General features: G+C 31.1%; 2 protein-coding genes across 2 annotated transcripts; one reads left to right on the forward strand and one right to left on the reverse strand.

Annotated features, from left to right (window-relative positions):
• The first annotated feature begins 1,215 nt into the window (after positions 1 to 1,215).
• On the forward strand, positions 1,216 to 5,146 carry LOC137918905 (uncharacterized). The gene is made up of 3 exons (XM_068761840.1): positions 1,216 to 1,328; positions 3,863 to 4,072; positions 4,901 to 5,146. The coding sequence occupies exons 1-3, from the start codon at positions 1,286 to 1,288 to the stop codon at positions 5,107 to 5,109; spliced, it is 462 nt and encodes a 153-aa protein (XP_068617941.1). The 5' UTR covers positions 1,216 to 1,285; the 3' UTR covers positions 5,110 to 5,146.
• A 722-nt stretch (positions 5,147 to 5,868) lies between these two features.
• Positions 5,869 to 14,392, reverse strand: LOC137918731 (polypeptide N-acetylgalactosaminyltransferase 3-like). Its single transcript, XM_068761615.1, has 7 exons — positions 14,344 to 14,392; positions 14,081 to 14,229; positions 13,896 to 13,993; positions 12,985 to 13,165; positions 12,323 to 12,461; positions 10,430 to 10,615; positions 5,869 to 8,650 (listed from the first exon to the last, which is right to left on the reverse strand). Exons 1-7 carry the CDS (start codon positions 14,344 to 14,346, stop codon positions 7,613 to 7,615), a joined length of 1,794 nt encoding a protein of 597 aa, XP_068617716.1. The 5' UTR covers positions 14,347 to 14,392; the 3' UTR covers positions 5,869 to 7,612.
• Between the last annotated feature and the right edge of the window lie 639 nt (positions 14,393 to 15,031).

Consider the following 15,031-nt stretch of genomic DNA (forward strand, 5'->3'; position numbering starts at 1 on the left):
TTGTAATTAAAAGTTAATAAACACAAAATAAAACAAAAATCTTATTACCGAAACTATGATACACAAACAAGGATTTGGTATTTAAAAATCTTAATTTTTATGGCGTATGAATTACAAACAGGTACAAATAGCAAAGAGGTTTCCAGCTTAACCGCTCGAAAACAGTTTATTTTTTATAACACTCAGAAATAAATGAAGCTCTAATCATCTATTATGTTTATCGGAGATAGCTAGGTCTTGACACGTAACATTTATTTAAGAATTTAATTCGAGTCGGCGCCTTTGAATGTTAATACATGCAGATTACGGAAAAGTCGTCTTCGAAAAGTTAACGACCGTGTTTATACGAAATTTAATTAAAAAAAGAGTAGTTCGTAATCTTTTATTATCGCCCACGCGTATCTGTGGTAGCAACCATCTTTAAAATCCCACGCAACGTTATGCTAAGTGACCGATACGATATAATTAGGTTGGTTCAAAGATAATACACTTAATTGCTAAGTAAAACAAAAGTTCATTAGCAAGCCTTAGGAACCAACTTAACTGAATTTACACATTCTATTATAAATGATTGAAGGTTACAACTATTCTTATATTATATAAATTCAATTTATGGATATTTTATTTCAAGTTTTATAAGTCAAATAATTACATACAAAAATCTTATATATTTCTGCGAAACAATGAATTTACTGATTCTAATTATATGCATATTTTAAGACGTGAATTATGATGAATGATGTTTTTATTAAGTAATAAATTGCTTTAGTAATTAAAGAATTTGTTCTTTTACACAGTGTGTTTATTACCACCATAAATAATTTATATTGACCACACAGTAAGGTCATTTTTATTTTTTAACAAAATCTGTAGAGAATTATTTCTTAGTCATAAATAAATTTTACATGAATTTTTAATTCGTAACAATAAATATAAAGGACCAAATTAACTTTCACGTGCTTTCAGAGTTGAAAGTATCATACCTAATGGTTAAAATCGCATCCCGCCTAAAATGGAACCAGGTCGTATTTATTTTTGTCTACAGATTACGACGTTGCTTCAACTAGACAGGATCGGAAAATTCTTATTTTCAACCATTCCAACAATAGCCTCTATTTTCCACGGCAAACGTCAAAATAATTTACTGGCCCGTGATAACGAAGCATGCAGGTTGGAAGATAAAGACCGTACTGTGCAGATTAGTGCGATAAAAGACGTCCTAACGGAGCACACGTGCTTTTAACACTATCTCAACAAGTTTATCCTAGATTTTTGCTTCAATAAAATGCTAGTGTTTGTTTTGTGCTTTTACGGACTTATATCATACGGTAAGCTATTTAATACGGTGCGTAGTATTTAAGTTTGTAACATATCTGACTCAAACTTTATGAAGACACAACAACAATGTAGTTGTTTTGCATCATTCGATTGTATTTAAAACAAAACAAAGTGTTACATCACGTCCTTTAAATTTCGTTGGTACAAACACAGTCCGGCGGCCGCCCGCGCCTTTCTCACAATGCTTCCCGACTCATCTCGTCTCGCAACTACCGGTTAATAAATATTTATTTAATCCACTGTTGACAATCGTATTTACATTGTTATAATGGTAAGGTCTGTTATGTCGCCACGACGCCGCGTGGGCTGCACTTTTTGTACATTGAGCATCACTTGTTTTGAATCCAGGTCAATGCCGCGATTGCGATAAGTGATGATATCTTTACACAAATAAATACTAATATCTAGATCAATGGTCATGTTTATTTCAAAAATAGATAGTCATCAAAATAATATTTAATATTGTTTGAAGCTATAGCCATTAACTTGTCATTTTAGTTATTGAAAAGAACTTCATACATTATATACATATACATTTATATGTAATACCTTTAATAATAAAAATATTAAATCATATTACCGAAAGCTCATTTAAATCAAAATCCAGTAAACTGCCTCTTTCAACTTTCAACATTATTGAAAGCTTTGCAAACTAATGATTTAGAGCTTGTTAAATAATATCAATCATCAAAATTTGCTGCTAATTAAAATTAAATGTAGTTTAATATTTCTTTTAAATATAAAAATGATTAATTTTGCAGATGTGTATATTATGGTACACAACGAATAATTTTTAGTATTATGTGAACAATGGTTTCAACTACAGAACCGAATGGGAAGTAATATATCCTCTTATGCGTGCTTTAGTAATCAGATAATAAATATGATATATATGTACGTATAGCATATAGTATTCTTACACATTATCTCTGTATCATTCTAGGTTGAGTGTATGAGTATACGATTTTATTATGTGAATAATTCTGTAATGGAAACATTAAATAAAATATAACGTTACGGCAGAGAGCAGTCCGGCCGGCGGCATGCACAATTATGTCGACCGCCCATCATTGACTTTCTCGCGCCACAGTCGAGTGATCTCTTACGCATGGATTAACGACGGACCACCTTTAGCGTTCAAATAGCTATACACAAGGTCTCATACAATAAAATCTTCATTAACGCTATATATTTTAATACAATATATATATTTATTTCACATTTCACTAGAATCAATGCAAACTTGTTTTTCCTAGCGGAAAATCACAACGAAGATGTTGGAACACTGTAAAATCCCTACTTTAAATCTCTTATTTAGTAACAGAGCCCGAGGTCTGCATCGTAAACCTCGACTCGAGCTTTTATATTAGATATTTTACTGGATTGAGACCCCAATGTACTCTAAGGTCATTTGGTCCAACCATAATGTCTACCCAAATGACATAGCATTTCGATTTCAGAGTGCCCAAGAAGAACGATTCTTTCCATTGGTTATGTGAAGATTAGTGGATGAACGATTTAGGCTAAACACCGTCCCCGCGTCATCACATCAAACTCGATAAAGCTGTGAATGCCAACACAAAAAGAGACACATAAACTCATCGCCTTGCGACAAAGGATTTGTCTATTTATTGATAATTAATTGTACGTATAAGGAAACTGCAGAAACAAAATAAAACCAACACAATAACAGTTCAGAGGCACGTATTATTTACACTAGTAACGACACGGGTTTGATAATCTTAGAAGGAAGAAAGTACAATAGTGCATCGGACACGGATTCACGACACCCGTACACGGTCAACCATTCCACCCGCTCTAAGCGTTTTGCTATTACTTTTATAGTGCGAGCAGCCAAGGAATAGAACAACCTACCGGCCTCATTGTTTTCAACTCACTATAACTTAGGAGTCTTAGGAAGGAAACAGAGAATAGATTTTTGCTAGGCAACCATGTTTCATCGTAAACCTCATCACTCATCACAGACGAGACAGATGTCAAAAGCTTTGCTTATAAACGATAAAAAATGCAATACAGGCAACGTGTTAGTAGCTAAAGAGCTTCTTTGGTCATTTCATGTCTTTTGTCATCTCATGTCATTTAGTGATAGTGATAGGTTATCACAAAACTACGCAATACTGTACGTTCTTGGCAAACCATATTGTTTATTATCGTCCATAGTCTTAACAATGTGTATACTGCCCCAACTGCTTAAAATCTCAGAATTCGTATCGAGTTCCGTGTACATCACAGCCAACATAGATCATTAAAGTTTTTGTTATCTTAATAGACAAACGGTCACTGGAATCTAGTAGGTCCTGTACATGCTGATCCGTTATAGATTTAAAAGCTTTAAATGGGTGAATATATAGCATAAAGTCTGCAGGGACAGATAGTAAATGAAAACTATTTTCAATAAATATTCACCTGCAACAAATCAACCTGTATCTCTATATTATAATATTTTATACTACGGTTCATTTTTGTTATTAAAGTAATTCATTTTTTTTAATTTTTAATATAGTTTCACCAGAAAGTTGCTTCTATCAGCGCTGCTTAGGCTGTCATCCCCAAGAAACCGAATGGCCAGGTTCTCCAGTCGAATGCCATCCTTCAAACTGGGTTTCGGCACAATGGGTGCATAATTTAGGACATCCACCACCGTCAACAGATTCAAAGATACCCATAGAGTATCGATGTTTGAAAATGGTAGCAACACCCGATGACAAATCTTGTAAGTAGTCAACTTAAACATTTAAAGTATTTCAAATTATTCGCCTATTCTTTACATTTATAATTCTTTAGACCAGCATTCCCAACCTGTGGTATACGTAGCCCTGCGGTTACTCGGGGTCCTATTCCTCCAGTAAGCTATATCGATAATTGAGGAACTACTGACAGTGTACAGGGTGTTTGGTTATAAGTGTAAGAGCTGTAGAGTTAAATGTGTTTTATCAACAATTCCCATCAGCCTGTATTAAGCGAAACTCTAAAATTGTAAATAATTTATTTTTTCCCATTACAATGCCTCAGGCAAATAACTTCTAATAGTATAATCGGCAGGTACAGATAGCAAACAAAAACTAATTTTAATAAATAGTAATCCGAAATTTGATAACGCCTTTTCTTACTATATTATTTATACGTATTTCTAAAACCATTGATTTTTGGACAGAGTGTACAATATATTAGTTAATAGAAAATGAGCAATAAATTCATCTTTAACTAAAACTTCTGTGTAATAAGGCTGGTATTTTAATGTACTAGACACGGTGAATTTAGAAATTGACTAATCAAAAACACTAACTGATTTATAGATATCCTTGTAAACTCCAAATAATTAAAAAAAACAGATAATGATTTTAAAAAATCTTTATTGTACATAAAGGTAAGAGTTGTACAACACCTTCCTGTAAAAAGAGTGTCAATATATACTTGATATTTTTAGAAGCAGGAATGAAGTAATAAGGGGAAAGTCCTCGAACGAAATAATCAGAAAAATATCTTTAATTTTTAAGTCCATTTAAGTAACAATTTTGATCGGTGAACGATTTTTTTACAGTTGGCAATACAGTAGATACTCTTCGTGGTTGCGTGCCCCGCGCCCAAGTGGACTCTGTCTGCATGGCTCTAGAGGCCATCGAGCGTGCCAGAGGTCACAGTGATGCGAGATGCTTTATTTGCAATAAAAACAATTGTAACTCAGCAGTGCGAACAGATGTGGCGATAACACCCATCGCCATTATTATATTTTATTACGTGTTAAGGTGAAGGACAGATGTACACGAAATAAACAGGTTTTTTTTCATACTTTGTTTTCTTTACAAACAGGTCATTGTTTTAATAAGCTTTCATTTTATATAATAAATATTAGTCACATAAAGACAATTTTACACAACTAAATGCATTTTTAACCTAATATCTTTTTGACAAAAACTTGTTACACAAAAATGTAAGCAATGTTTGGCGATGTGCACGATTTATAAGTGGTAATGTATAAAGTAATTTACATAATTGGATAAGAATAATACATACCGTACATGGTTTTTTTTTGCTTTTGGTAAAAGTAAAAATACTTTAAAATTACATTAACATTTATAAAGATATTTTGTATAGATAAAGTCAGTTGGTATTAGATCATTTATATTAATAAAAGTGAAAAACACCTTCCTTTAATTAAAAAAAAGATTAATTAAGGGATAGCCTGTTATTACAAGATTCTTAACATTAATATATCATAATCACAATATGTTGAATAACTTAACTATTCTTATAAATTTAACTTAATTTTATGTACACATTGTTCACTTTTATTTAGTAATAAATTTTAATAATTCTAAGATTACTTGTTTTATATAATAAGGCCTATCTAAAATGGATTAAAAAGTTACAGCAAATTGCATTAAAGATGTAACATTTTAAGTCTCTCCATAAATACCTGCATAAAAATATGTGCACCACAAAAAATCACAGAAAATTTACATTTAATTAATATATATTCTTACATAAAATATATAATTAAACAAACTTTTAAATATTAACGATAGATACTAAAATTAAATGTTATACTTTCAATCATGGCTTAAAAGGTTTTGAATTCTGATAACTGATTTTTCAGGAAATTATAGTATCATGGCGAAATATACCTAATTCAAATAAACCTTATCAACATTTTTATAGATACATACATCATATTAATAGTGTTTAATACTTTTCAGTGCTGTGAACAAACCAAAAATTTATAATAGTTATATATAAAGGCGCCTTCACACACTTGCACATTTCAACAAACTAACAAACCAAAAAGTCTATCATTTTTTACTTCTTTTGCAAGGGCGTGTAGACTATCTCAAAGTTGTAGCTTTTTTGTTGGATATCATAGGAGGTTTGCCTCAAGCTTATGTCGCGTGTCTACACATTTGGTCCTATTTGTGCAAGATGGCGTATAAGTTCGGCTCTTTATGATTTTTTGGTATTCTTATATTATCAACTTTTATCGCCAAAATAACTTCAATGTCGGATACGCTTGCATTTAAAGAACAAGCTAGCGCACTTGCAAGCGCGTGAATGGCGATTTAATTGCCAAAATCAAGCCAAACGTTTGTATTTACTTGGTGCCAAGTATGCGGACGTGGCATTACGTTTATCATTACAGATTAACTAAATGGATATTTGCCTATTTGTTTTTGGTTAAGAAATTATGGGGACGGTTTCAATGAATTACTAATACATAAATTAACAAAAAGTTGGGGTCTCAAGTCTCTAGTCTTTTGTCTCACTCGTCGATTCACTTACAAGTGATTTATATTAGGCCAAATCTTCAATTTTGGATAAATATCCATCTGTATGCTGGCTATGAAACTTTAGTGAATACAGTGCAAGCAATTTTAGTGCTATATTCTCTAATATCACAAGTGGATTTGCTTTTCCAACAATACTAAAAGAATTTCTACTTATTCTATATCTTTTAAATATATGTTAGTCAACGATGACCTCTGTCTTCAGTTTATATTAATATCAAGCTATTTATTGAGAACATTGAGATTATAAAAGAGATTCATGTCACGATACGCGTGTGTGTGTGTGTGTGTTTGTGTTAAGCATTATTTACGAACTAGTACCACGGACGTTTTATGCATAGTATGCCCTCGTATAATACTTAAAAATTCACAACTAGAATTTGTACGTTAATAATATCAGTCTAGATTTATCTTATAGTAGATTAATATTGAAATACCCGCTTCGCTAAAGCCGGATTTTATAGTGCAATTTAGCAATCTTTTTTAATTAGTACAGTTATAAGCAGTTATCGGAGTATGTGGAAAGATTTTCAATATTATATACTAATGTGAAGTCTTAACACTGTTGAGCTTTTTTAGTTAATTTTTAGGTTAAAATTATAAAGTGAAAAAAAATTTACAATTAACTTTCATGTATGCGATAATTCAATTGCGAATCATTTGATAAATAATTGAGATTATAAATTATGGTCATTCCTAAGCTTATGCAAGTGAATTATATTACGAATTCCCTCTTACTCACTGTAGCTATTTTCAAGTCAATCGATACATAAAAATGGAAACAACTATGTCGATCACCTGTTCCGTGTATCTCAGTGTTTTCAGGATTCTATTATGACATTAATAAATTTAGGAGGCATGTCCACATTAACTTATGGTTGACTTCAATTTCCAACATTCACTCAACCTATTCCAACCACTGTTTATGAATATGTAATTACGTCACAAATTTCATAAAAAAAGTAAAAGATATGTCAACGCCAAGGCACTCTATCGAAATGCCATATTTGTTCATCAAGTTTTATACATCTCTTCGAAGTTAAAGGAGTGTCAGTGTTGTCACTGGTACTGCGATTATTAACAAACATTAAACAAAGACCATCCATTGTTTTCAATCTTGAACCCTCCTGCTTCCAAATCTGTTTGTTGCTGTCGTTGCAACTCTTCCAAATAGCTCGCCCATTGCCTTGTTCTAAACACAGTCCTTCGTCAGCCATAATTTTACCCTCCGGAGTATATATCAACAAGCTATCCAGATCGAGATCGTCGCCACAAGTCACCTTCGAGGCAGGCCCACCAAGACCTGGTGTACTGGATACAACACCTATACAACCACCTTTATCATTACGAATTCTGCCAAACCATCTGTCCTTTGTTGGGAAAAAATGTTGTGGCCAAACATTTGTTAAGTACCACTCAAAGCTCTTACATTTTAAGTTTTTACGCAACTCTAATCTGTTATCTACATTTTGTTCATCACGCCTAAAAGCTACTGCCGGGTTGAATTTAAAGAAAAAATCTGCCCACTCATCCATCCAAACTGAAGCTGCTCGCGCCAAGTTAGAATTCAAGACTTTGGAGACACCACCTGGATATTTATACGGACTACGCCTTCGAAATATATGTCCAACACGAGAACAAGGTGATATTTCCACCCTGGCTCCACACTGCCACGCTCTCCAAGAAAGCTCTAAATTTTCAGCTCCCCAAATTATCATGTCCTCATCGTAGCTTCCCAACCGCCAAAATAAACTTCTTCTGACTGCGAAAAGACCACCGGCCATCGCAGGTGAAGGATATGGCTTAGATGGGTTTTCGGTTTTATATAACATCACTTCAGTGCTGGGCATTAACCAGCGAAAATGAAGTCGCCAACTAAAAGCACCCCAGTGGGCATCAATGCTTTTTGTATATGCCAATGTATCTTCTGAAAGGAGGTCTATATGAGGACAAATAAACACATCGTCATTGCCTGCTCTTTCTAATAACGGCTCCAGCCATCCTTGTGTCACCTGCAAAGACCAAGATAGGACAAATTATGTATTGCATAAACAATTGAACACAATTTATAATATTAGAATTAGCTTTATTCACTGCCCACGTTTTATAAGGGCATTTTTCGAAACCATTTTAATATAAAGGTCAAGAAAATTATTTCTTTTATTTTCTATTAATGCCCTATCAAGTGCACATCATCACATACAGTAATATATATATATATATTGTCAAATAAAATATTGATAAACTATGACCAATTATTATCTGTAGGGGTACGGAAATTTCGTATTTACGAAAAAGATGCGAATAAATGCGAAAATTACACATAAATGCGAACACGAACTGACTCGACAGAACGAAAGCTTTCGAGTCTCACTTGTTCGTAGCCTATCACTAGAGTCGGGGACGTTACATACGAGAACTCGAGCAGTGATCATTTATAACGCTTCAGGCACGCAAGTGTTTTACAAAAATATTTTTTTATCGTGCTCTTAAAATGGGACGCCCTAAGAAAGATTTGACAGATAGAATATTAGAATTTAAGAAAGATGGTCTGTATGTGTCAGGTACAAATATTGTGATGTGCTAATATTGTAACATTCGTTTGGATGGTGACAAAAAAGTTTCATTGAATTCTGATTTCTGCCCCAAAATAATGAAATTGATTGATAAGTTAGAAGGGACAAGTTATCCAATTGCACACCTTTTATGGAACAAATTAGAGGATTTAAATCATCGCTTGAACGGCAACGTCAAGGTTATTTTTATGAAAAGACGTCACTATCTCTTAAGGACTATGAAGGAATTGATAAGACAATGAAAACCATGTTGAAATCAGCAAGCGACAAAAGTTTCAGTAAGCTTTCTCTTCACTTGAAATTAAATAAGACGAACGAGGCTTTCTTTCACATTGGCCAATTGTTTTCCCCATCTGTGCTGGCTGCAAGTTCAACCACATTAAATATGAACGTATTGCTGGAAAGCTTTTCGAAAATTCCTTTTTTCCAAGGATTTCCTCAAAATGAACTAATTGATGGGTATGCGCACTTTCATAGGTTAATTCTTCGGTCTATTAATATAAATGAAAACCCCAATGTAAGGGACATATTGTTGGCAACTTCCCGTCCTTTGCTGAAGCAGCATTACAGTGTATTTGGAGTCCAACCAACAGCGTGGACGCTGAACGCTTCTTCAGCATATACAATGTCGTCGTAACGGACCGAAGAACGACGCTTAAGGAGTCAAATGTTGAAATTGTTTAATTTGTTATCTTTTAATTAATTAAAATTTTTTAATGTTAAGACTTGTACTTTGAAATTTTGTATTTTGTTAAACTTTACTTCCATATTTAGTAATCAAATTACTAAACAAGTATTTTTGTTTAATAAATACCTAATTTACCCAAATTTTATAATTTCAATATAAATGCGAAATTTAGGCGACATTTTCAAATTTTGAAAAATATAAATGCGAAATTGGTGATTTTTTTTTTTGCGAAATTTCCGTACCTCTAATTATCTGCAATTGACACAAACAATAGTCTGATCTTATATTCTTTATTTTTGTCGTCTACAATTCTAATTATTGCAGATTCAAACATTATACCCAAAAAATTAGAAATTTAGATGTAAAAATTTTATTTCATGTACTTTATTATAGATAAAGTGCAGTGTCTCATACAACTTGTTCGTGCTAATGTTTAATTTAGTAATAGAAATTAATATTTTTCTATGGTTTTTTTTTATTATGGAATAAAATTATTGTGAGTTACATTTACAGAAAATTAAAATTACCTCACAATGGGCATCCAAAAACACCAATACATCTCCAGTAGCTGATCTGGCACCGCTTAATCTTGCACCAACAAGACCACTTCTCTCTTTACTTCTTAGTAAATGCACTTTCTCAAATTGAGAAATTGCATCATCTAACTCTTTACCTAAGTACCTTCTTTCACTTGCATCGTCCACAAGAATTATCTACAATAAGAATGAAAACAATATAAATTATTCATTGTATTTACGTAATAAATACCTATCATAAAAAAACTTCAGCACAAACAATATGTTAGTTACATCATCAGAGAAATACATGATCTAACACATTACATGACCTTTAACAAAAGATCTCAATGCACTGTTACTCATATTGGCCAAGGTTTATTGCCTTGTGTCGAGAATTACATATCTATATACAAATACACATCTAATAAATTTTGTGCATTACTTGTCTTTCTACATAAATATTCAATTTATTTAAATTTTTTATTAATAATAATGTTTATAATGTCAAAACAAATGGATCTATCTTTTGCTATATCATAAATTTAAATTTCCAATATTTGTAATCAATATAACTTATATGTACCTAGTCTTGCCATAAATATTATTACAAAGAAAAACAATTTTTTAATTATATGTCACATTTATTACTGTTATAGTTTTTTAGTTAATGCATTAATACAAAACTTTTAAAATTAGATAAATTTTATTCCCAATGGTGTCCATTGGCTGCAATACAGTTGTTATAATTTTCATACAATAAATTATCATTTAAAAATGATCAGTGACGCGGAATGGTTTTAAGTGCTATATATTATCTCCCTGGATAAAATCTTTTGCTTGTGGGAAGGATTTCTCCAAATTCTTTCCATTACTGTTTTAATCGCCTTTTTCGTACACACTACGAAGTTTGTTACGGTCAGATCTTAAAGAGGTTTTATTTTAGAGGTACCTACCAATAACCCGGGGTATAAAAACATTCGACATACCAAGTGTATGGAGGATTATAAATTTTATTTGGCACCATACCTACTCTATATAATGCTATTACAACGATTCTGTTTTCTTTATCACCTCACTCCATTTTAATACCACATTTTATTTTACAATATATTGGCGCGTAAATAAGAAAACAATAAATAATCATATTGAAATGACAGATTCCAATTTTAAACGTTATATTTTGTTTAATTTTAAATTGATCAGTATTTATGGCCCATTAAATTTAAGATACACTTCACACTATTCGGTACACATTCTGCTTAAGTTTTCAATTTGGTTTGTAAAATAATCTATTAGTATATTACAATAGACTAATATAAAAAGTCTACAAATAATGAATACAAAAGTTTCAACTCATCACAATCATCTTGGCAGCCGATAGACGCCCATTACAACGCCTCCTCGAAAAAATCGCCACAATAAATATTTAGTTAGTTTTAACTCACTATTAAATAATTTTAATTCAGTTAAAATTAATTTTTACCTTTTAATCTTCCTTATAAAATTGCCAAAAACAGAAAATCCCAAAACATTTTCCTATGTATAATTTATTAAAAGGAATCATCATTGTGTGAATACAAACGAAAAATGTCTTATACAAACAGTAATGTCTGGCTCGTGATGCATAATGCATAGTGGTAATAGATACAATGGAAATGGTCATTACAAGTGGAAAAATTCCAACACCAAGGGGGTGTAATGTTTACTTACAAGATAATATTAAAATGAATTAAATATTTTTGATGACTAGATGTAATATTCATTTTATGAAAATGGAGGTATTCCATATGGATTACTGCCGCCATAGTGAAAATCCTCAATTACCTTTAAAGTACCATTCCTGTTGAGAACCTATAGTTTACATAATGTAATCTTAAATCTAACAAAAATATATGTTCATACTTGTTTTAGTAGTACTGGGGGAGATCTCAAGATAACTGACATTACAGTCCTCATTAAGGTAGACCAGGCTTCATTATGAAATACTATAATAACACTCGCTGTTGGTAGGTTCTCTAAATCATATTGCACATTTTTACAACTGCAAATATAAAGACAATTATTAATAAGAAGTATCATAAATTCATGGTCAGAGATTGAATACTACAAACTTATTACAAAAGTACTTTTAAGTACTTTCTATACCTGCTTCTTTGTGTCAAACTAAAATATATAACTGTATGTTTGCAGGTGCACTGCAGTAATTTTTCTATTTTTCAGTTACACAAAGAAATTACTTTCATAATTTCTTAACCAAAAAACATGGCAAGTGTTGTATCTAATGGAACAGATCTTTTTTTATAATCTTTACAATCCACACATTTTAAAAATAAAAAAAGTCATTTGAGACTTATGCTTTACACTTTTTCAATACTGAAATGGAAAGAATTATGAATTTGATGTGAAGTTATCTACATTCGACCCTACAATTCATTTCTTAAGAATCCTTTGTTTTTGAATAAGAACTGCAAAATGGCCTGAAAGGAAAGTGTCGCGAGGGTTGTATATGCCCTGCATGGCATAGAATGTGTTAATAAATGACGAAACATTGTTATTTAACTTACCTTTCACTTCTTACATCTGGTAAAGTTCTATTAATAGATATCCTATCTCCAGCCATGATATTGTATGAATGTAGTGTGTAAAGCTCTGTAGCTGTAATGATGTCTCTCGGGGAAAGCTGAACCGGCCTTCCATCTTCGCCTGCTCCAGGTATTGGTGCATAATTATTTGCATTAATTAAGGCTGAAAAACAAAAAATGTTTACGAGAATCTTTCAATCAAATTATGCATATTAATAAACAGCACCGAAGATCATATATTAGTGTCCAGCTAAATACAAATAAGATTCTCACTTATATCCTTACTCATCACATCTTTGAAACCATAAGGCTTAGAAATTTATATTTTTGTAAGAAATTTTTATATGGCCGAGTAGAGGTCATTTGAGAACTGAATTTACAAAATTCAACCCATAAGGGGGTTGAGAGGCATTCATTACAAAAAAAAACATTTAAAAATAACAAACATTTTACACTGAAATTACACCTACAAATGACATTATAAGACACATAAATGGAGTGGATACCTAGTATATTCCATAACAATAAATATTATTCTGATTACTAATATAATTATACTTGAGACAATCTAAATATCTATATCAATGTTTGTCACTGCTAACTTTATTATACAGAGCATACATATCAGTTACAGAAGCATTACCTGTACTTCAGTTACAGAAGCATTAACTGTGAATAAATAAAAAATTGTAGAGGTGGCTATAAATTGGAGATCTATAATTACTCTATCGGAGATTCTTAAAAGGATTAAAAGGGTAGAGAAGGTCAAAAAATATTACAAATTGAAACATTATGCTACATAAAACATTAGTTTTTGATATTCATCATAAATATGCTTTACACTAATCTGGATGTTATTTAGAGAAAATTATAAACATTAAGGTAAATTTTACCTTGCGACAAGTTACCTCCAGTATTACCTCCCAAATAATGACCAACTATAACTCTCATTCCACTTTTATCTATATAAGAATTACGATCATAATGTAATCTGAAATAAATGTTAATTTAAAAAACTGTACATGCAAATTATAAAATATTTATAATATGTAATTATAATCAATTATATCAAACACACCTGTTATACCATTGGTTTTTGTGCCTACTTTTAATTGAATTGTATAGTTTAAAGCTAACAAAAACTAGAGCATTTAGAAGAAATACCAAAATAAGTATAAGAATGGCAATATTCTTCCTTCTACCTCTACATTTAAATATTCTGTACGTCTGAAAATAATTCAAATACTTATTATGATGATCATTATTTAAGCAAGTATAGTGGCTACATATTATTTATAATATTAATTAGATTAAATATATTGATTGGAATGTTTTAATTACCATGATTGGTTATCTATTATGGATATCTATTTTCGAAAGCTATGTTATTTCAATTATTTATTAAATAATTTTCTTCTCTTATTATTATTTTCTACTTTAATGATAGGTTTGTCAGAATTTAAAATTATATCATTTTATTTCTCTGTATATCTTTTCTATAATTTAAGTTAAATGTAGAATTATTAAAATTTTATAAAAACGTCTTTAATACTATAATAAATCATAATAAATGGTCTTTTAAATATACAATACATAGGGAATACTAATCTACATCCTTCGTCTTTGTCACTAACAATAGAGACGTCAGTGTCAATCATTATCAGATTTAAATCACTTCACAGGTTAAGAAGCCCTTAATAACAAATGTAATTAATATATTCGAAATATTGTAACAATTCCTTAGTATTGATTATTTATATTTGGTGTTCTTATTTTTTTATTCATGTTACAAATTTAAAATAATTAATAAGATAATACTTTAAACATCCAAAAGGTTATATCCTACATTAAACAAAATTGTAATGGGAATGGTAATGAATCTGTGGCGAATAGCCTCTATCTCGTAAAACCAAATGTAAATATAAGAGGTATATAATATTTAGAGTAAATACCATTTCTAAAACAGTTTATATACTTGTTAAATTATAAAATTTCGTACAATAATAATTACAATAGTTTATTTATAACG

The sequence above is a fragment of the Battus philenor genome, unplaced genomic scaffold (genome assembly GCF_028537555.1).
Source record: "Battus philenor isolate CCGP_79_NKW_IND1 unplaced genomic scaffold, ilBatPhil1.0.hap1 SCAF_15, whole genome shotgun sequence".
Classification (NCBI taxonomy): Eukaryota; Metazoa; Arthropoda; class Insecta; order Lepidoptera; family Papilionidae; genus Battus; species Battus philenor.